Source organism: Vombatus ursinus, unplaced genomic scaffold (genome assembly GCF_900497805.2).
Source record: "Vombatus ursinus unplaced genomic scaffold, bare-nosed wombat genome assembly UNPS02015106.1, whole genome shotgun sequence".
Lineage (NCBI taxonomy): Eukaryota > Metazoa > Chordata > Mammalia > Diprotodontia > Vombatidae > Vombatus > Vombatus ursinus.
Genome location: NW_020954884.1, coordinates 256,667 through 278,431, shown reverse-complemented (window position 1 = coordinate 278,431; position 21,765 = coordinate 256,667). Strand labels below are relative to the sequence as shown.

General features: G+C 38.3%; 1 protein-coding gene across 3 annotated transcripts in view; it reads right to left on the bottom strand.

The window, feature by feature from the left end:
• RANBP3L (RAN binding protein 3 like) overlaps nt 1-21,765 on the bottom strand; it is a 63,839-nt gene that overhangs the window by 2,684 nt on the left and 39,390 nt on the right. For 2 of the 3 annotated variants that reach the window (XM_027846267.1, XM_027846268.1), the window contains 2 exons: nt 9,121-9,263; nt 1,226-1,415 (listed from right to left, as the gene is read on the bottom strand). In XM_027846267.1, coding sequence (XP_027702068.1) covers nt 1,226-1,415; nt 9,121-9,263 — 333 coding nt within the window. Of the gene's footprint in view, nt 1-1,225; nt 1,416-4,705; nt 4,781-9,120; nt 9,264-21,765 lie in introns of those variants that run through there. The other variant, XM_027846269.1, reaches the window with a different exon arrangement.

The following is a 21,765-nucleotide window of genomic DNA, read 5'->3' as shown; positions in this document are numbered from 1 at the left end:
AGGGCTCTCCTGTCACTCTCACAATGAAGGAAGGAAGTGAGTACACATTTTCAGCAGACTGTGGTACCTAGAGAAGAGCTACCTGGGATGGGCAGGCATAGATGGGTTTGCAGTCTGAATCATTGGAGGGAACTTTTGAATCAAGGAGATCACAGGTCTATTTGAATATTTGAGAAGATGATTACACAATCCCTAAATAGCGCCAAAGTTGGGTGTTACAAAAAGCTGGATCTGTCTAAAGTGTTTGCTATTAGAAATGCCAGAAAGTCCTTACTAACAGTTTCACCTACGGAATACTGCTCTATAAATTGTTATTAAACTGTTCATTTCTCCCTTCAAAGTGATGGCTATTGCTTTTAAGCTCACACTCCTAAATTCAACACTTAGAGTATTTATATCATTTCACCTAAAAGTCTATTTGTTGTTTACTCATTTTAAGTATTGCTATATTCTTCAGTCCCTCGAAATAAACAGGGCAGCTAGATGGTACAGTGGACAGAATGCTGGGCCAGGAGTCAGGAAGATTCCTCTTCCTGAGTTCAAATCTGGCCTCAGATGCTTTTCAGCTGTGTGACCCTGGACAAGTCATTTAACCCTGTTTGTCTCAGTTCCTCATCTGTAAAATGATAAATGGCAAATCACTCCAGTATCTTTGCCAAGAAAACTCCAAATGGGGTCACAAAGTGCTACTTTCATGACTGAAAAATAACTAAACAACAAGAAGAAATGAACAGTGATTTCTGCTTTTAAGTACAAGTGTTCCTCATTGTGAATAGCATCTAGATTTGTACACCACAAATCTTATAAACAAAGTTGTTGAGTATTTTTTTTAAGGAAACAAATAGGATTTTCATAAATACAGGCCAATCTTAAATAATGGTGCCATCCATTCCTTCTGCCATATATACATACTGCTCCTGTGTGTGTATGTGTGTGTGTGTGTGTATGTGTGTGTGTGTGTGTGAAATAAAGTGGAAAAATCAAGAAATAAGCTTTCAGCAATGTAAAGTTTTAAATAGAACATTACCTGAAAATAGAAACTATAATCTATAATTTATGTACCAATAATATACCAATGTACCAATTATGTATCAATAATATACCAATAACCAAATTAATCTATAATTTATGTACCAATAATGTGCTTGTCAAGATATGATTAGCCTTTGGAAAAATCCTAGCAGATACTCTATTTTAAGGTATGGGGGAATGAAAATCAACTTACCTGACCGATCTGTGGTGACTTTAAGCATATCATCATCTTCATCACAACTATCACAGCTTAATAATTGGATGACTGTTTCTGACTCAGCTTCAATTTCATTTACATCTATTTCCTGTTTATAAAATGTTCTTAATGCAACAAGACGGTGATGTATTGCTGCATAAAGACATCCAACATCTTTAGCACTTGCCTGCACAAAAAAAATGAAATTGTTAAGAATAGTCATAGACTAGTACTTTTAAACATATCTCCTATGTCTAGGAGTTCCTTTTTAAGTAATTTTCCATCCTCCTTAATAATATGATTACTTGACTTGGGTACCCTGAAGGAAAAGTGCCTATGTAGCATAAATCTAGTGGAGTGTGTAGATAATAATCACATCCCCCCTCCAACTGTTGAAAAACAACCCACATTAAATTAAATTCCATTCTATTGTAGTTGTAAGGAGGTAATGGCACATGGATATACAACAACATTGAGAAAGCAAAGTTGAGTGATTTTAAAGACATTTTATTTGAACTTAGAATTAGCTCTATGGAATTTAGTTTTATAGATGACTGTAGGACCTTTTTCATGGAGGAAAAGGAAGTTACGCCTTGACTCCATAAACACACATTACTGTCACTGACAATTGTCACCATAAAGGTAAAAAGAATATTTTTTAAAAGGATGGGGAAGCAAACAAATTAATAAAAGCATTTTAAAACAGAATATTTGTTAAATCAATTTTAGAACATAATCTTTTTAGTGACTTATAGAGAGGAATCATGCTACTTCATGTATCCTAACTAGTGTCTAGAACATTTATAAATTTCAAACAATATTAGCTGATAAGGTCAGTTTGAGAGTACTAGTTTCTAGGTCATGATGAGTTAGAGAAAAAATTTTTCAATGTCCTCACTCACTGGAGGGGAGCTGAGCTCTTCCACTTCTTCAGGAATCAACTAAAATTTTTCTTTGGCCATTTTAAAACATCTCAGATTCTAATAGGCAGGGCATCAAATCAGGTTAAATAATTCCAATACTCTAACCACTTGATTGGAAAACAGATTACTTGGGGAGCAGGTCATGTAGGCAAAGGGTATGGCAATGCTTCCCCCATTTTCACAGGACTCTGCTTGGACATCCTGGCATCCCCTCAAAACACTGCCTTTTTCTAAAACAAAACCTAACTACTGGGCATTCCCACAGATTCCTATGTCCTTTTCCATTACAGGAACACTATCCTGTATTGTTTTTAAATTAGTATAATAACTTTATATTTGTATAGTATCTTATAGTTTTAAAAGCATTTTCCTATACATTATTTCAGAGGAAATCAAGTTTGTTTCCCCCCCATGGTAGGCCCAATGATCAGAAATTTGTATGTATAGACTACTATTTTTTATATATTAATAATTAATAATCTATTAATACCTGTTAGTAGGATACCAGATAGGAGGCAGTAGTACAATGGCAACTGCAGGCATGTGGTTAGGCTCTATGGTTCTATTCTTTCATGTTAATTAGCTATATCAAGCAAAATTTTTCTTTTTCTTTTTTTTTTCAATTTTTGGGCAATTGGGATTAAGTGACTTGTGGCAATTGGGGTTAAGTGACTTGTGCTTTTTCCCTAAACATCTCAAACAGACTACACTCTGGAATCAGGGTAGCATATGGCCATTGGGTCAACTGATAAAAACCAAGACATTATCTCATTTGATCATCATCATATAGGCATGGCAGATATTACTCTCATTTTGAAGATGAGGAAACTATCAGATTACACACTAAATGGCAGAAATGGGACTAGAATCTAGATTTTAAAATATTTATAATCCAATTCTTTTGCCACAATTTGATGCTGTATTTTCTTCAATCATTCTAAAGATCTTTTATTTCATCAGAATTAGTAAATCTATCATTGATGTAAATCAGAACATCTCTAAGCCTTAGAAGCCTATCTTAATTAAATTTAATTAAATAAATATTTACATTTCCTATTCTGTGGAATGAACCTGAATTAGGTACTATGGATATGGAGCTGTCAAAATGACATGACTGATTGACATGCACACAAGAATTTATAATATGAATCAGAATAGGATAGGTCCTTTGGAGAAGTCAAAGCAAAAGGGAAAAGAGATTAGGAATGGGTAAATTCTAGCTTGGAGAATTTGGGAAAGTTTCATACAAAAGAAGTGGCACCTAATGAGGATCTTAATAGAAGAGGATTCCAAAAGGCAGAGATACAGAACAGTTCCGCTTATAAGCCTACCTGCATAAAGAAAGGATAGTATGAGATCAGGAAACGGCTAATTGTCGGAGATGACTGGATTAGAGTGTACAAAGGTTAGTTTAAAACAAGTCTGGAAAGACAGGTTGAAGACAGATCTTAGAGGGTTCTGTGTTCCATAATAAATTTTATTCTATGTTGCTTGTTTGTAATGCTAGACAATGGGAAGCTGTTGAAGGTCGTTGGGCAGGGTGGTGACATACTCTGACCTGAAAATTGGAAAGATTACTTTGGCACTAATGTGAAGGATAGATTGGAGAGGACAGAACTAGAGAAGGGAAACCAGTTAGACTTTCAAAATAGTGTAGGCAAAAGGTAATGGATGTGAAATGTTACCTTTGACCCAGCTGTATCACTACTGGCTCTGTGTCCCAAAGAGATCAAAGAAAAGGGGGAAAGACTTATTTTGTACAAAAATATTTATAGCAGCTCTTTTTGTAATGGCAAAGAACTGGAAACTTAAGGCATGCCCATCAATTGGGGAATGGTTTAGAAAATTGTGATATATGATTATGATGTGATATTATTGTGCTATAAGAAATGAAGAAGGGGATTGTTTCAGAAAAACCAGGAAAGATTTATATGAACTAATGCAAAGTCAAGTGAACAGAAACAGGAGAACATCACACACAGTAATAGTAATATTGTAAGAATGATCAGTTGTGAAAGATTTAGCTACTCTGATCAAGATAATGATCCAAGACAATTCAGGACTTAGGACGAAAAATGCTATCTGCCTCCAGAGAAAGAAATTATGAATTCTAAGTGCAAACTCAAGCATACTTTTTTCTTTACTTAATTTTTCTTGTTTTTGTCTGTTTTTTCTTCTGCAACATGGCTAATATGGAAATACATTTTGCATGACTTCACATGTACAATCAATATCAAATTGCTTGCTTTCTCAAGGAGGGGAGAGGGGCACTTATTCAATGCACATTGTTTGACTTTCAAAGTTTTGAATACAATTCATTGGAAAGATGGCAGTGCCATCAACAGAGAAAGACATTAGAAGAGGAATACTTTGGAGGGAGGAAAAGGTCAGTTTTGATTGCGTTGGGTTTGAAGTGCTACAGGATAACCAGTTAGCAATGTCAGTTGTCAAATTTCTAACTTCACAGTATCTCTCTCATATGTCACCTTCTCTCCTTTCATCTACCACTTTAGTTCAGGCTCTCATCACCTGTTGTTTGTACTACTGCAATTACCTTCCAATTGATGTCTCTACCTCAGTTCTCTCCTCATTTTAAACCATTGTCAATACAGCCGCCAAAATGATTTTCCTGAAACAAAGTCAAGATGGCACAGTTGAATGGAAGCGTCTATGACTAGTTTGCTCAGCACACTTCCTCCACAACGATCTAGAAAATGTGCCAGACCAAATTCTGATTGGGAAAGCCAAAAAGAAAGTTACAATGAGTCATTTTTCCAGTCTAGGGTAGCTTAGGGAAACCAACAGAAAAGTTTGCAGTCATGGCACATGGTGGCAGTAGTGGAGAGAATTTCAGTGCTTAAAGATAGAAATGGGGCTGAGACAGAGCACCAGAGCAGAAAGAGATGCCAGGGGATCCCTGAACTAGGACCGGGTGCTAGAATGGGTTCCATGTGGTAGTTCTGTCACCTATTACCCAGTTCATTTACCCTCAAAGAAAAATTCAAGTCGAACACAAGCCCAAACAAGAACTTTAAGAAGAATTTTTAAAAAGAGTTTAAAAAGAGTAAAAAAAATGAAAAACCAAATGAGGATTGTAGAGGAAAAATGGGAAAAGAAATGAGGGCTATGGAAGGAAGACATGAAAAGGGAATCAACAGCTTGGTAAAAAGAAGTACAAAACCTTACTTAAGAAAATAACTCCTTGAAAATTAGAATTGGCTAAGTGGAAAATAATGACTCCATGAGACATGAAAAAGTAATAAACAAAAAGACTGAAAGAAATGAAATAAAATGTGAGATATCTCATAGAAAAAACAACTGACCTGGAAAACAGATTGAGGAGAGATTTTTTTTTTTTTGTTAGGCAATTGGGCTTAAGTGACTTGCCCAGGGTCACACAGCTAGTAAGTGTTAAGTGTTTGGTCTGAGGACAGATTTCAACTCAGGTCCTCCTGACTTCAGGGCCGGTGCTCTATCCACTGCACCACCTAGCTGCCTCCAAGGAGAGATAATTTAAGAATCATCATATTACCTAAAAGCCATGAACAAAAAACAAAAGAGCCTAGATATTATATTTCAAGAAATCTTGAAAGAAAACTTTCAAGATATCTTAGAACCAGAGAGCAAAGTAAAAATTGAAAGAATCCACTAGTTACCTCCTGAAGAAACCCCAAAATGAAAACTCCCAGGAATATCATGGCCTAATTCCAGAGCTCCCAGGTAAGGGAAAATACTGTAAGTAGCCAGAAGGAAAGGATTCAAGCACATGGAGCCACAGTACGGATCATGTAAGATTTAATAGCTACCACTATAATGGGACAGAATATTCTAGAAGGCAGAGACTAGGGATTACAACCAAGAATAACCTACCCACCGAAACAGAGTATAAACCTACAGAGGAAAACATGCATCTTTAATGAAATAGAGAACTTTTTAGCATTACTAATGAAAAGACCAAAGCCGAGCAGAAAATTTTTCATTAGAACACAAGTCTCAAGAGAAGCATTAAAAATGAGTGATAAATCGTAAGTGACTAGTGAAGGTCAAACTGTTCACATTCATTCTTATATAGGGAGATGATGCATGTAACTCTTTAAAACTTTATCATTAGAGGACAAATATATGAAAGAAATTGTCTATTGGATCTATGAATAGGGGACTTGATGTTCATGATGAAGAGTTCTATCTCTAAAGAGATAGAGAAGTTCACAGAAAGTAAAATGGATAATTTTGATTACATAAAATTAAAGTTTTTATACAAATAAAACCAATGCAGCTAAAATGATAAGAAAAGCAGAAAAGTATGTGTGTGGGGGGGAAGGGACAGAGAGGAATCTTTGCAGCAAGTATCTTTTCTAATAAAGGCCTCATTTCTTTTCTTTTCTTTTCTTTTTTTTTTTTTGGTGATACAATTGGGGTTAAGTGACCTGCCCAGGGTCACACAGCTAGTAAGTGTCAAGTGTCTGAGGTCACGTTTGAATTCAGGTCTTCCTGACTCCAGGGCTGGTGCTCTATCCACTGTGCCACCCAGATGCCCAAATTATATATATTACATGGTGCAATGGATAGATTACTGGGTCTACTCAGGAAGATTCATTTTCCTGAGTTCAAATTCAGCCTCAGACACTTAGTAGCTGTGTCACCCTGGGCAAGTCACTTAACCCTGCTTGCCTCAGTTTCCTCATCTGTAAAATGAGCTGGAAAAGGAAATGGCAAACAACTCTAGTATCTTTGCCAAGAACAACCCAAATGGAGTCATGAAGGTGCTGTGGAAATGTAGGCAGCAAGTATAGACAAATTAAAAAATACTTTTGCAGTAAAGAGTAAAGAGAATAACGTTTTGAGAGGCTAGAAGGCCAAAGGAAAGTTTTTGTAAGATGGATACAACCTGAGCATGTTAGAGGAAGAAGCCTCTAGAGGGGGAGAGATTGAAGGAACAGGAAAAAGAGGGGATGGTTGATAGAGCAAAATCACAAGGAATACAGGATGACACAAAAATTAGGGTACATGTGTACGTGCTCGTGTGTGTGCGTGTGTGTGTGAGAGAAAGAGAGAGAGAGAGAGAGAGAGAGAGAGAGAGAGAGAGAGAGAGAAAGGGAGGGAGGGGGAGAGAGAGAATGACAATGTTAACTATGGCAAAGAGGAGCTGTTCCTTTGAGATTGAATGGAAGGAGGGGAGAATGGATAAGGACATGAAAAGCAGTGGAGGAAGGAAGGGGAAATGTTGATTCTCTTTCAATAAATATGCAACATGGAAATGTGTTTTGCATTACTACACATGTATAACCTATGTTACATTGCTTACCTTCTCAATTTGGCGGGGGAGGGAGGGAGAGAATTTGGATCTCAAAATTTGAAAAAAAGAATATTAAAATTGTTTTTACATGTAATTCGGGGGAAATAAAATATTAAATTTTAAAAAAATAAATATATAACAGTGATTTTTGGATGGACTCATAATGCCCTTAATTCTTTCAGTTAAGATGCAAGTACATTGCTAAGGTATGAGTTAGAAGTGACCTTGGAGCACTCACCTAGTTTAACTCCCATATTTTATTTTCCTCAAATGGAGAAACAGAATCAGATATTAAATGACCTGGCCAAAATGACACAGTGGTAACCCGGCAGGGCCAGGTTTGGAATCCAAATCTCCTGACCTGGTCCAGATCCAGGTCTATGGTCCTTCTCACTATGCCAGTGCTGCCAATAACAACAAATAAAACATTTGGGGGAAAAGTGGCCGAAACTAAAATATCAATAATGCTCTCCTACCAATACTAAATACTGAATAATACCAATAATATCAAAACCAATACTTAAAATGCATGTGAGAAGATCTTGATAGGTTTTCACAAGGCAGGATTTTGAACAGGTAGCCTGCTTTCTTTCCTTAAATTCATGTGTTGTGTGTTGGGGGAAGGGGAGAGGATGTGTATTTAAGATATTGAGATTGGTTCAGCCGCTGACTTCATTAGTCAAATAGCTTGACAAGAATGTGACAAGATCTAAATATTAATTCCTAAATAGCTACCAGTATCCTAGCAAAGAGTACTTACAAATGATTGACAGTTGTAATGTTATACTAAATTCTATGTCAGTGTTTGGACAGCACAGGTCTACTGTATATTTTAAAAATATGAAGAGTGGTCTGAAATTTTAGTAATAGCTTTGGGGCTGGGGCTAGAGGAGAGATACCAAAACTATGATTTCACTGATACACGGGAATGAGTGTGAGAAGATTCCTTTTATCAAAGCAGGTGGGCACCTTATTCTGTATTTTAAAGTCTTAGAGTAGATTAAGGCTACTGAGTAATTATGATGATCTCAGTGTCACACAATGGTCAAAAGCAGGACTTGAACCCAGGTCTTCCTGACTCTAAAGTCAGTTTGTTCTTTCACTCTGGCCATTTTCTGCCCTACCATTTACTGCTATTCTACTTTCCAAAGTGGACCTGGCAGAGATCATGCCTGGCATGGGCTAAGCCACTCAACCCTGTAAGGTGAAGCCTTTTCTTCACCCTTGCCATTTTTCCATCGCCCTCTCCCTTCCATTGTTTTGCTCTGAAAACTGTAACAAAATCAACACAACCTTGAACAACCCCCTTGAAAGGACATGTCAATCCACTGCACTAATGTTCAACTCACCATTTTGGAGACTTTTCAGACCATAACTCCATACCTTGTCTCCACTTCCCTAAAATGGATTATTTCCCATTAGAATGTCAGCTCTTTGAATGCAAGGGCTAATTTTTGTACTTATATATTCCCGGTGCTTAGCATATAGTGAACATGATAAATAACTTATTTCATTCATTCATTTATTTTCTTTCCTATGAGAATGCTATAATGCTGACTCTCATAGTTACTGTAAAAAAAAAAATCAAGTCACTTGCTCACTCCAGTGGGCTAGATATATACCATAAGATAATTATATTTCTTAAGACAAACAAAAAACCTCAAATGTCTTACCTGAATTAAAAATATTTTGATGGAACAGTCATCTAAATCTGTGGCAGTGATGCGTAGATTTTTGAGACTTGCTCTTTGTATCTCCATTTGTGCCCAGAGTTTGCTGTTGAGGATCAGCCTTAGACTGCCTTGATTTCGCATAACTAAAACAGGAATGTGTATGTGTTAAGGGCTATAGAAAAAAAATCAATTCCTCAGTTTTCCTAGGATTTGCTATCATTTGAAGAATAGCAAGTTAAAAAAAATTTTCTTTTCAGATTGTGTGCCCATTATAAATTTTTTGATCGGGATTAAAGTCTTGTTTTCAGATTAGATTAGGAGTTCATTTTATTGTAAGCTTAAAAAAAAAAGGATTCAATGCCATGAACTTAATATAAAAGGGAAGGTGAGTACTGGAAGGGAGCCACAAAATTCATAAGATCTGCAGCAATGACCAGAATCTGAAGAATCCTGCCTTACTCTGGGAAGAGCCATGGACCTGCTAGTCCTTTTCTGTCCCCAAACCTTCTTAAACCAGAGCAAAGGACAAAAATCCCCTATCTTAGAACCAGTGGGCAAACCTTGGTTATAATGATTTACCTACTTGGCCTCAGTTCCATTCACTATCTTTTTTCTTTGCACGAGGCTGAACCATTCTTCTGTACTTGAATCCCCGTGACCTCCTGTTTTCTGCATCTTCTAGATAGCTCTAATCATGCTTTTCTCCATGTTTTCCTGAATGGCCCAGGCCTCTGGATTTAATAATCTCTCTCAGACTGTGCTTCATTGCACCTTGCATAGACCTCTTAAGACTGACCCTGGCCCACCTACCTAATCTTTTTTTTTTAAGGCAATTGGGGTTAAGTGACTTGCCCAGGGCCACACAGTTAGTAAGTATCAAGTGTTTGGTCTGAGGCCAGATTTGAACTCGGGTCCTCCTGATTTCAGGGCCAGTGCTCTATCCACTGTGTCACCCAGATGCCCCCCACTTGATTTTAAATGTTTGTTTGTCTGTTCTTTTTGGACAAAGGTTCTGAATTATCTAGGTCAGGGGTGGGGAACCTGCCACCTTGAGAGTGGAGTCAAGAAAACCTGAGTTCAAGTTTGACCTCAGACACTTACTAGTCATGGAATGATACCCTGGGCAAGTCACTTTACTTCTGTTTGCCTCAGTTTCCTCAACTGAGGAATGGGGATATTAACAGCATCTCCTTCACAGGATTGTTGTGAGAATCAAATAAGATAACTTATGTAAAGCACTTAGCACAGTCCCTGGCACGTAATAGGTGCTATAGAAATGCTTCTTCCATTCCATTTGCTTCCCACTAGAGCTAACTCACTGTATCACCGTGTGCTGTATGTTCAGGGGAAGTTTTATAATTATTATAATCATAACTAGGAATTCAGGTACCTGGGCAAATTCACTTTGGGGGAGAAGTTTAAGGTATGACCACTCCTGTGCTTGGCTGAGGAAGACTGCAGATAGAAGTCAGAGTTGTTGAGAAGATTCAGGACCTGTAAGGTCAGGGTGTTAGAAGGGGCAGAAGTTGGGGTGGAGAAAAAGATTGTGAGAGGGGGAGCTAGGTGGCACAGTGGATAGAGCACCTGCCCTGAATTCAGGAGGACCTGAGTTGAAATCTGGCCTCAGACCAAACACTTGACACTTACTAGCTGTGTGACCCTGGGCAAGTTACTTAACCCCAATTGCCTTAAAAAAAATTATGAGAGTTGGAGTTATTAAAGAGGAAGGAGAGACGTTTCACAGATGATAACAACACAAATCCAAACAGGATAGAGTGAGTCTTACAAGTGAAGAGGAGGTGGTTGACTAGTGATGGTGGCTCAGGCAGGGTCTAAAAGTCCCAGTGGGAAACAAGTAGTGTTATAGCTCCTCCTCCTGGCCTTTTCAAAAGAGAGAGAGAGAGAAAGAGGCAGAGAGAGACAGACAGAGAGACAGAGAAAGACAGAGAGACAGAGAGAGAGAGAGAAAAGCAGGAAGCTTTGAGATGGTGCCAATAGATGAGGTGTCTTAAGAAAAAAGCTGATTTCACTGAGCATCAGAATTTGGGAGGAAGGTGATAGAAAAAGATTTAGGGGGAAGGAGAGCTGAATAACAACACAGAAGAGTTTCAGAGGGGATAGTGGCAATGGAAGTATGGGAAAACAACACAAAAAGATTCCGGAGTTCTAATTAATGCACTGATCAATCATAACTTCAGAGGACCGACAGCGAAGTATGCCAAGAGGCTGTCTGTTCCTTTCCATAGGGTAAGAAAGAAGACTTGATATAGTCTTTCCATCAATAAAACATTTAAAATGAAAAATAAGGGAAGGAAAAATACAGAAGGCTAGGAACTCGAGAGGACTAGCCTTGAACTTGTCATGAGAGGGAACAGCAATGTCTAAAACGCGCTGCCTTTGTTACTGCCGTACCTTCTCCTTCCAGGTGATCCTGGGTATCCCTGCGTAACTCAGGATACAAGTCTCCAAGCCAGGTAGCAAGTTAGGGGAGGTCTACCGGCGGGGGGGTGGGGTGAGTTCTAGGGAGAGGCAAAATGACGGTGTGGTCCTAGAGAGTTGGGCCTACCGCTCTGATGTAGGAGAGGACAAAGACCCGGACGTTCCATGCCGGTTCTGGCTCTGGCAATTGGTGTGATGTCAAGAGCACAAAAATAGGATCAGCTAGGCAGAAAGCAGTTTGTGAGGAAGGAGGAGGAGGAGGGAGAAAAACAACAACAACCAGAACGTGAAGAACCAGGAGAATGCCATGAGGAAGGAGAAGAGCAGTGATAGCAACCAAAGGATAGTAGCGTGAAGAAGAGGAAAAGGGAGAAGTAGAAAGATAAGGCACCTTTTTATTTTCATTTCCTTTTCTAAAATATCAGGAACTTGGAGACTGCTAGACTCTTGAAAGCCTCGCGTTTAGATTCTACTTTGAAAAAAAAGTCATAAAGTCACTGATTTAGACCTGAAGGGGACTTCAGAGGTCATCTGGTCCAACCCCCTCTCTTCAGAGATGAAGACCGAGGCTCAGGGAGGTTAAGTGACTTGTCCCAGGTCACACAGGTAGCAGACATCAAAGGCGAGGATTTGAACCCAGGTGCTCTGATTTCCGAGCCAGTGATCTTTCCATTGTACCAAAGATAAAGTGATTTTTTTAGTCTAATAAATCTTATCCATCCCTTAATGCTCAACGTAAGTTTTACTTCGTATGATTGTGGATTTAGAGAGGGAAGGGGGAACTCGGAGGCTGTTCATTTTACAGCTAAGAAAACTGAGGCAGAGAGGTCAAGTGAATTGCTCGACATCATTGCTTGACAGAGATTAATAAGTCTCTGAGGCAGGATTTGATTCCAGATCTTTCTGGCTTGAAGGCAGATCTCCTTTGCCCTCATGCTGCCTCTCATTTTACGTTGCTGTTATTTAATTCTGTTCCCTAATTGATAAATGGTTAAAGGATAAGAACAAACAGTTTTCGGAAGAAAATATTCAACTATTGATAAACATATTTAAAAATGCTCTAAGTCACTAACAATTAGAGAAATGTCAATTAAGATAACTCTGAGGTTCCATCTCATACCCATCAGATTGGCAAAGTTGGCAAAAAAAAGTGAGTGACAAATGCTGTGGGAAAACAGGTGTATTAATGCACTGCTGGATGAGTTGTGGACTAGTCCAGCCATTCTGGAAAGTAAGTTGGAATTAAGCCCTCAATAGCCATTAAATCATGCATACATACATATCGTTTGACCCAGTGATACATTAGGTCTATATGCCAAGCAGATCAAAGAAAGAAGAAAAGGATTCATATATATAACAAAATTTATAACAACTCATTTTGTGGTAGCACAGAAGTGGAAACAAGTGGTGTCGATTAATTGGGAAAGGGCTAAATGAGTTATGATATACATAAATGATAGATTTTGTTGTAAAAAATGATGAAAGGGGATGGTTTTAAAGAAACCTTAGATGACTTATATAAACTGATGCAGAGTGAGGTAAAGCAGAACTATGACAATTTATACAATAACAGCAATAATATAAAGACAAACAACTTTGAAAGATTAAGGAACTTTGATTAACACAATGATTGATGACAATTTCACAATACTCAAGACTAAACACTTGCCTCTTGATAGAGAGGTGATTAATTCAGAGTACAGACTCTCTCTCTCTCTCTGTTTCCTTCCTTCCCTCCCTCCATATGTATGTATGTATGAACACAAATATTTGAACATGGGCAATATGGGAAATGGTTTTGTACATGTTTGCAACAGGGGTTTTGTTTTATCTTGCATTCTCAGTAGAGGGAAGAGGTGGGAGGGAGAGAATTTGGATCAGAAAATAAAATTTAATTTAGAAATAAAGATATTTAACCATGCCTGTGTAGGTCCCATCTCTTTTTATGAATGTACCTAACAGTAAGTACTGTGACTTCTCTTTCTTTGCTTTTACACAACAAAGTGCTATGCATGTATAAAGTACTGAAGGCCACTAAGTAAATATTTTTGAATGTGTGGCTATCACAAACAAACAAACATAGTGACTTTGAATTCAAAGTCAGTATTATGAAACCTTATTTCTGGTTCTGCCTTAATTTGCAGCTATGTTAACCACTATGGCATTTTGCTTCTCTTTTCTCTGTCCCTTCTTGTGCTGCTCTGGAATTCCAGGAAGCAAAGGAATTCTAACAGCTGCCTTGAAGGATCCTTGCTCTGGAAAAACTGAGTCAACAAAACATGCCGGGGCAATATAAACAAAGGGGCTCAATGTAGCTGTAATTTCTCTGAAGGCTTGTGCCTGCCACCAAAATTATAGTGTTTTGGATATGTTGTTGTTTTAGGGTCAAGCCTGAGGAGGTCATAGTAAGGGTCAAATTTCCCCTAAGAGGTTATTTATTCTTCAACACAGTTGAAATGAATGTTGAGCACTCATTAGGAAAAGTACTTAATTGCTGGCAGGAAGCTCCCCCTCCCGCTCCCCCCACCCCAACTTAAAAAAAAAACACACACACAACAAACCACTTTATCTTTCCCTTTAAGGTAAACTCCAAATGCAATGAAGTTGTACACAATTATATCTTCTTCCACAAATATTTTTCATGGTAGAATATGAACTTTTCCATAAAGGTCTATGCTGCTGTCTCTTGGTGCAGATATGATCCTGGGTTTTAGAAGTTTAAACCATTGTGGCAGAAGCCCTCTGTTTCTCCCAAGGAAGCTATCCAGTGGCTCCCAGCAATGACCCAGCAACTTTATGTGTTTGTAATCAAAGAGTTTACCTAACTCCATATGGAGAAGCTTATCACCAGAAAGCTATCCATAGATGTCTAATATTTTGGCTCTGGTAAGCCATGAAACAGATACACAACAGGATTCAATCCACTGACATCTCTTTCTCTTTTTGCCCTGAAAGTTGAGAAAAATGAAGGGGGTGGGGTAGAGAATGGAGAGCAGAGGGTGCTAACTCTTAGACCATCTACAAATACTAACTCAATTCTTGGTACTCTTTATATATTGATCTTCATTCAATGACCTATGAGCCGATACTTTTTGAAGGAACTAAATCATATTTCTATTCTCAATATAAATGAAAGCAGAAACAATAAATAAGACTTATGGACTCACAATCACACAGTTCTTACTCTCTCTGAACACCAGGGCATCTGAAGGTCCAGCTCACTCTGCTGAACAGGCATTTTCTTCCCTCTTATGGAGACTACTTTGGGCTCAAAACATTGGTCAGACATCATACTGGTTAGGGCTCTCTCTTCTTTGCTCCACAAATGCTGTTATGACTGTGTGGAAGGAGGGCCCCAGAACCTACAGCCTACCCTCCCCAATTCCAGCTCACCCTCCCAGCTGCTCAAACTTTACAATGGCTGCCTGGCTGCCAGGAAGCTTGGGGATGACTACACCTTGGGGCCAATTCAGTGACTGATAAGTCAATACTTGGAACCTTGATATCATGAGAAAGCTCGGATATCTCCTTTGTACTTTATCTTCTTCTGTTAGAATGTAAGCTTCCTGAGAGTAGGGATTAGTTTGTTCTCTTTTTTTGTTATCCCCAGGATTTAGAACAGTGCCTAGCACAAAGAAAGCATTTAATAAGCATGTTTATTCTCATTCTCTCTCTCTCTCTCTCTCTCTGTCACTGTCTATTACCATTTATAATTTAAACCAGGGATGGGGAACCTGTGGCCTTGAGGCCACATGTGGCTCTCTAGGTCCTCAAGTGCAGCCCTTTGACTTAATCCAAACTTCACTGAACAAATCCCTTTAATATCAGGATTTGTTCTATAAAACTTGGACTAACTCAAAAGGTTGCAGCCAAGGATCTAGAATGCCACATGTGGCCTCCAGGCTGCAGGTTCTCCACTCCTGGTTTAAAGGATCGAAATACCAATAGACTGTCCTTGCTTCTGCCAATCTAAATGCCATTCCTTCAATACTCTGAAGAATTCAGGTGCAAGTCACTTACTCTGAACCACTGAGTTTCACAGCAGCCGTACCCTCATTCTCAACTCTATTTACAGCTTCATAGGATCACAGATTTAAAGCTAGAAGGGACCTTCCATGCCTCACATGAGTAGAATTGCAGTCATGCTATTATATATGCTCTCACCCTCTGATGCACACCTGTAAATCTCAGCACCAAATCAATCATTCAGACAAACTGCTAATTTTGGCCGTGTCCCATTCTGTACACCCACACTCTGCTGGGTCACAAGCCCCCCAGGGGTCAGATTTTGCACTGCCATGATAAACACACCTAATTGACATCAATGAATTCATGTTCTTTAAGTAGCAGGAGAAATTAATAGTGCTATCTAACAACTGTAGGCCTAGCTCTGTCTGCATTATAATTTGAGTAGCCCTAGAGTCAAATAATAAAAAATGTGCAATTAAATAGAACATCTTATAGGTTCTTCTCAAAGAGGAAAATAAAGGACTTGGTAAAGCTGTTGTGCCTATTATGTGCCCAGATGCAGCAACAACTATTATTTCAAAGGCTATTTCGTCATCCATTTTGTAATGCTTACAGTGGGTATAAGCAAAAAGACCACAACAAAAGTATTTTCAGCTTAAATGCCATCATCCATGCCAAACAATATCACAAAAATAAAAATAGCTAACAAGAAGGAAATTATTTCTTACCACCATAGAAGTCATTGCAGAATCAGTAATCTACATACAGTAAGATAATCAACTATTTAAAGAAATGGTCAAAATTAATATGAAATTAGATGAGAAATTGATGTTGTATGCAATTACAACTCTAACCCAATCTGTTCAAACAAGTTGTCAACTCCAAAAAATGGGAGATGAGCAAAAGAATCTGACTATCACCATTTCATAGAGATGTTTAACTGAAGTAAAACACTAAGCAGAGGCCAAAAGAACCCAGAAACCAACTCAGACAGCAAACATTTAATCTGCTTGGTAAGCAGAGAGACGTTAGAATATAAATTAATTTGCCAAACATTATAGAGGAAGATGAAACAAGATTATAAGAGTTATCCTCTCATAGAACAGTGAAAAGCAGGGGAAAAATGAACCAACAAGAAAATTTGAAGTAAGATGCAGTTAAACCAGATTGTCTGAAAGGCATTTGAGGCTGAAACTACAAGTAGACACCTAATAGAGAACAAATAGAATGACACATTAACAGGTAAATTGACAGTTTAAAAAATTATTCTTATAATAAATCACTATGACAATAATGGAACCACCATGTTTGATTACTACCAACACAGTATCTTTTCTGCACTGTTAGGAAGAGTCAGTGGCATTTAAGTATAGAAAGATGGGGAAGAGGACCTAAACATTACAAAATATATGCAGAAGGAGTCTATGCTGGAAACAACATTATTTTAAAGGCATTCATGACCAATTTTCAAGATATCTTAAAGAAGGGATGATTCTAAAAGAATGGGAAAAAATTACAAACAGCAATATACCCCCCCCAAAGGTGACTAAGAAGAGAGCAGAATTGGCAGATATATTTCTTATATCTATAAGAATCTTTGTGAGAATGATCTGTGCAAATTCAGAGTATACTTGGTAAATATGGAGAAGGAACAAGAAGGTTTTAACCATTTTCTACAGCAGACCATCTTCATAGTCACAACTGACTGAGAGCTACAGGGAATGTAAGATTCCAATGTATCTATTCTTTATTAATTTCAAGAAAGTGTGACTCAGAAGAAAATGTAGCCAGTCTTAATGTAGCACATATCACACAATGAACCTCAGATGACTTTGGGCATCTAATTGCTTTGTATCAATATCAAAATGAGTCATGAAAAAGGGAGATAAGTGCTCATCTGAAGTATTTACTAGAGTGAAAAAGGATGTCCTAAGCAAGGTCTGAATAGAAGAGGGCATCTTTATGATGGCAAAATTCTCCACATGTTCCCATTTACTGATGATGTTGTACGAATTTGAATCAAACCCTGGTATATACTACACAAAGCCTCCTTGATAAAAATCTATAATTATTCAAGACATTGTTCTAAATAATCAACTAACAACACTCGAAAAATCAGAGCAGATGAAAAATGTGTAGTACCAAGATTATGAAATGTAGCTGGATGTGGTCTCCTTCATGAGAATGTAAGCTCCTTGAGGGCAAGGACCATGTTTTTGTCTTTCTTTGTTTCCCCAGTGCCTGGCATATAGTAAATGCTTAATACATGCTTACTGATTGGCTGACTGATTGGATGGGCAGCCCACTGAATTAGTCCAGTGGTCCATAGGTAGTGGACAAGAGCTACAGATGAATAATGTTCTGGGCCCAGAAGTAGAGGAAATTAAGCTGAATTACATTTGGGAAATTGTGCCATCTTTTCAATGATCCTAAGTTGCCAATTGCTGTAGGAGTCCATATTTTTTAACACCAATGTTTTCTTGGTGATGACCCATTGTTCCTAATCATAGATCACCATGACGTCAGTAAGACAAAAACTATCAAGTATCCCAAAAAGGAAATGAAAGCTGTGTAATGGGCTAAAGTACATTACCTATAATGACTTGAACCAGTGTTAGTAAGGACGTGGATACCTAGAAAAGAAGATAGATGGGCAATGTAGGGTCCTCGGTAATCCCAGGATGAATGCTAAACTGACCCTAAAGAAACATTGAAGCAATTAGAGGAAAACTTCTAGAATACTGGGTGAATGCCTCTCAGAGAATAAAGGACAAGATCATACAGGACAGAAAGATGTTAAAGGGCTGTGGTCTATTTAGCTAGAGGGAGAAATCACAGGTTCATCAAGTTAGTCAAGTAAGGAGAAATCACAGGTTCATCAAGTTAGTCAAGTAAGGAACACTAAGTATCAAGTGGCAGCTGTTACTGTTGTTCTTCAGTTGTGTCCAACTCTTTGTGACCCCTTTCAGGATTTTCTTGGCAAAGATACTAGAGTGGTTTGCCATTTCCATCTTCAGCTCATTTTACAGATGAGAAAACTGAGGAAAACTGGGTTAAGTGACTTGCCCAGGGTCACACAGCTAGTAAGTGTCTGAGGCCAGATTTGAACTCAGGAAGATGAGTTTTCCTGACTTCAGACCTGGCACGCTATCCACCATGGCACCCAGCTGCCTTTATCAAGTGGCAGGCATGCCTTTAAATATTCCACAGCTATTCATGTACCCACTAACTCTCCTACTATTTTTTGAAGAAATAAAAATGCCCTATCATTCATTGTCACTGTTTCCATTTTATAGAAGTAATTGAGACAAAGGCTGAACAAATTTGCCCTACAGTAGTTCCAGTATCTTGTTACTCTTAATTAGTTCTAACATGCCTGAGCTACCCCCTTAAGGCAATGAAGTTATTCTATTTCTCATTGGGGATAAGTTGATACAGTAATGAAAACTTGAAAAGAATGCTCTGTGTCCCCTGTGGCAGTTTATAAGAAAGGGGGAGTGACATCTTTCTTTTGCTTGGGCAGGTCCAATCCAGGAATAAGTTGAAATTTAGTGCCCAAATAAAAGAAAGTCCCAAATATAGAATAGATAGAGTGCCGAGTGGAGGAAGATGGCAGTGAACACAGCTTTAGGCAGCTGCTTATCAATATTCCCTCTGCAAAGAAACCCAGGAGTGTGTGAGCATAGCCAACACTTAGAAATATTGAGGGAACATTTTAAAATTATCCTGGTTTGAAGCATTTGGACTAATCTGAAAGAGAAACCTTTAACAATCTTTTTTTAACCATTTGTTCTGAAACAATGTCCTACTTCTTTCTTTCCAAAACATCTACAGGAAGAACTCCTTCCTTGAAGTCATCAGGGCAGTGATGAGATGGAGGCAAGGCCTAGAGATCCTTGAATAGATTACCAAAAGGAATTAGAATAATCACTCACCTAAAGGCAGCATCAGGGCAACTAGGTGGCACCATAGTGCATAGAGTGCTAGGCCTGGAGTCTGGAAGAGTTCAAATCTGGCACTTACTAGCTGCGTGACTCTGGGAAAATCACTTCACCCTATTTGTCTCAGTTTCCTCATCTCTAAAATGAGCTGGAGAAGGAAATGGCAAACAACTCAGTGTCTTTGCCAAGAAAACCCCAAATGGAGTCAGGAAGAGTCAGACATGACAAAAATGATTGAAGCTAAACTGAAGGGCAGTATCTTCTTTCCTCATTTCACGAAAGAGTCAGAGTCCTAATAAGAAGTAAAAGGACCTTTTGATTATTACACATAACCTATTATTAGTTAGATGGGGGGGCGGGAGTGGGGTATGAGCCCTTGAGGTGAAAGGTCAAAGAAGAATTTAGTGGTTTTATAAGGAAGATTCTCCTGGGACTTCCGAAAAAAATTAAGTGAATATTATTCTATTGAATGTTAGCCCTAAACTGTGTAACATGTTTTGTCATATTGTGAAATGTGCTTGGTTCAAGATTCCTATAAATGTTATTTCAAGATGCCTAGTTTCAGAGACATGTCAGAAAGTATGAAAGGATTCTGTCAGTTTAGAGTGACATTTCTCTCTGAGGCAGGACAATGGTTGAATTTAAATTAATAAAAATGTTTAAATAATCAAATTATAAAAACTATAATCATATTATTAAAACAGTAATATTATGGTAGTTAAAAATATTAATTATAACAAAAAGATTTGTGCTTGAAATGCAGAGCATGCTGTTAATTTTTTTCTTCTGCAAAAGTGAGAGTGAAGGTTGAAAATTGTAGTTTCCTCTCAACGCTGAAGGGTGTGTGTATGTGTGTGTGAGTGTGTGTGTGTATGTGTGTCTGTTAACCAAGTCCCAGTAGAGAGCTATAGGCATAGCTAACTTTAAGCAAGCATACACATCTACATTTAAATCAAACATTTATTGAGTACAATCTGATCCTGAAGTACATTTCTAGGCTTGTCATGGGTAATTTTCCTTTGTAGACTCTACAGTTCAGCTAAACAGGCCTTTTTGCTGTTCCTAATATAAGACATCTCTGTGTGCTTGCACTGACTGTCCTATGTCAATCAATCAACATTTATTAAGCACCTGTTATGTGCTAGGTACTGTGCCAAGTGCTAGTGATACAAAAAGAGGTAAAGGCAATTCCTGTTCTCAAGAAGCATATATTCTAATGGGGGGGGAGGGAGAGGCCCTCAGCAAACATATACATACATACACATATACATACATATATACACATACATACATATGCATATATACATGTACACATACACACACACACACACACACACACACACACTGAGCAAGCTATATACAGGATGAATAGGATGTAATTAACAGAGGGAAGGCACTAGAATTAAGAGGGGTTAGGGAAAGCTTCCAGTAAAAGAAAGGATCCTAACTGGAAGCTAGGAAGGTCAATAGATGCAGTGAATGAGGGATTTCACTCCAGGCATGGGAGATGGCCAGAGAGAAAGCTGAGAGCTGAGAGATGGAGCACCTTGTTCATGGGACAACCAGGAGGCTAGAGTCACTGGATAGAAGAGTATGAAGTGAGGAATAAGGTGTAAGGAGACTGGAAAGATAGTGGTAGTGGCCGGAGGAGGCAGGAGCTAAGTTATAAAGGGTTTTGGATGTCAAACGAAGCATTCTTATAGGCAATAGGGAGCCACTGGAGTTTAGAGTGTGTGTGTGTGTGTTGGCATGGTGGGACTAGTGCTTTAGGAAAATCACTTTAGTATCTGAAACAGGGAGAGACTATATACCTGAAATGCTTTCCTGACCCCTTCACCCTCTTGCTGTCTCCTGGCCCCCAACTCATAGAAGCCATAGTTTTCTTTAAAACTTAAGTCAAGTTCAGCCATCAACACAAAACCTTTGCTGATCCCCGAAACTACTAGTATCCTTCCACCCCAAATTACCATGTATTTATTTTATATGTACTTAAATAGACACACATCATATTTCCTATAAAAGAATGAAGACTCCCTATGATTATGGACTGTTTCATTTTCCCTTTGTATCTCTGACACTAAGTGCAGTGCCAGCCACATAGTTAGCAGTTAATAAATGTTAGCACTAAAGATAAATTGAGTTGGGGGAAATTTTTTTCCTAAAATTAAGATTCATAATGGGATCCCTCTAAATAACTAATTTCTCTAACATATTAGGGAATATTTTGTCAAGTAGGTGGCAAAGCAGTTAGAGTGTTGGATCTGGGGCCAGAAGGAACTAACTTCTGACATTTCCT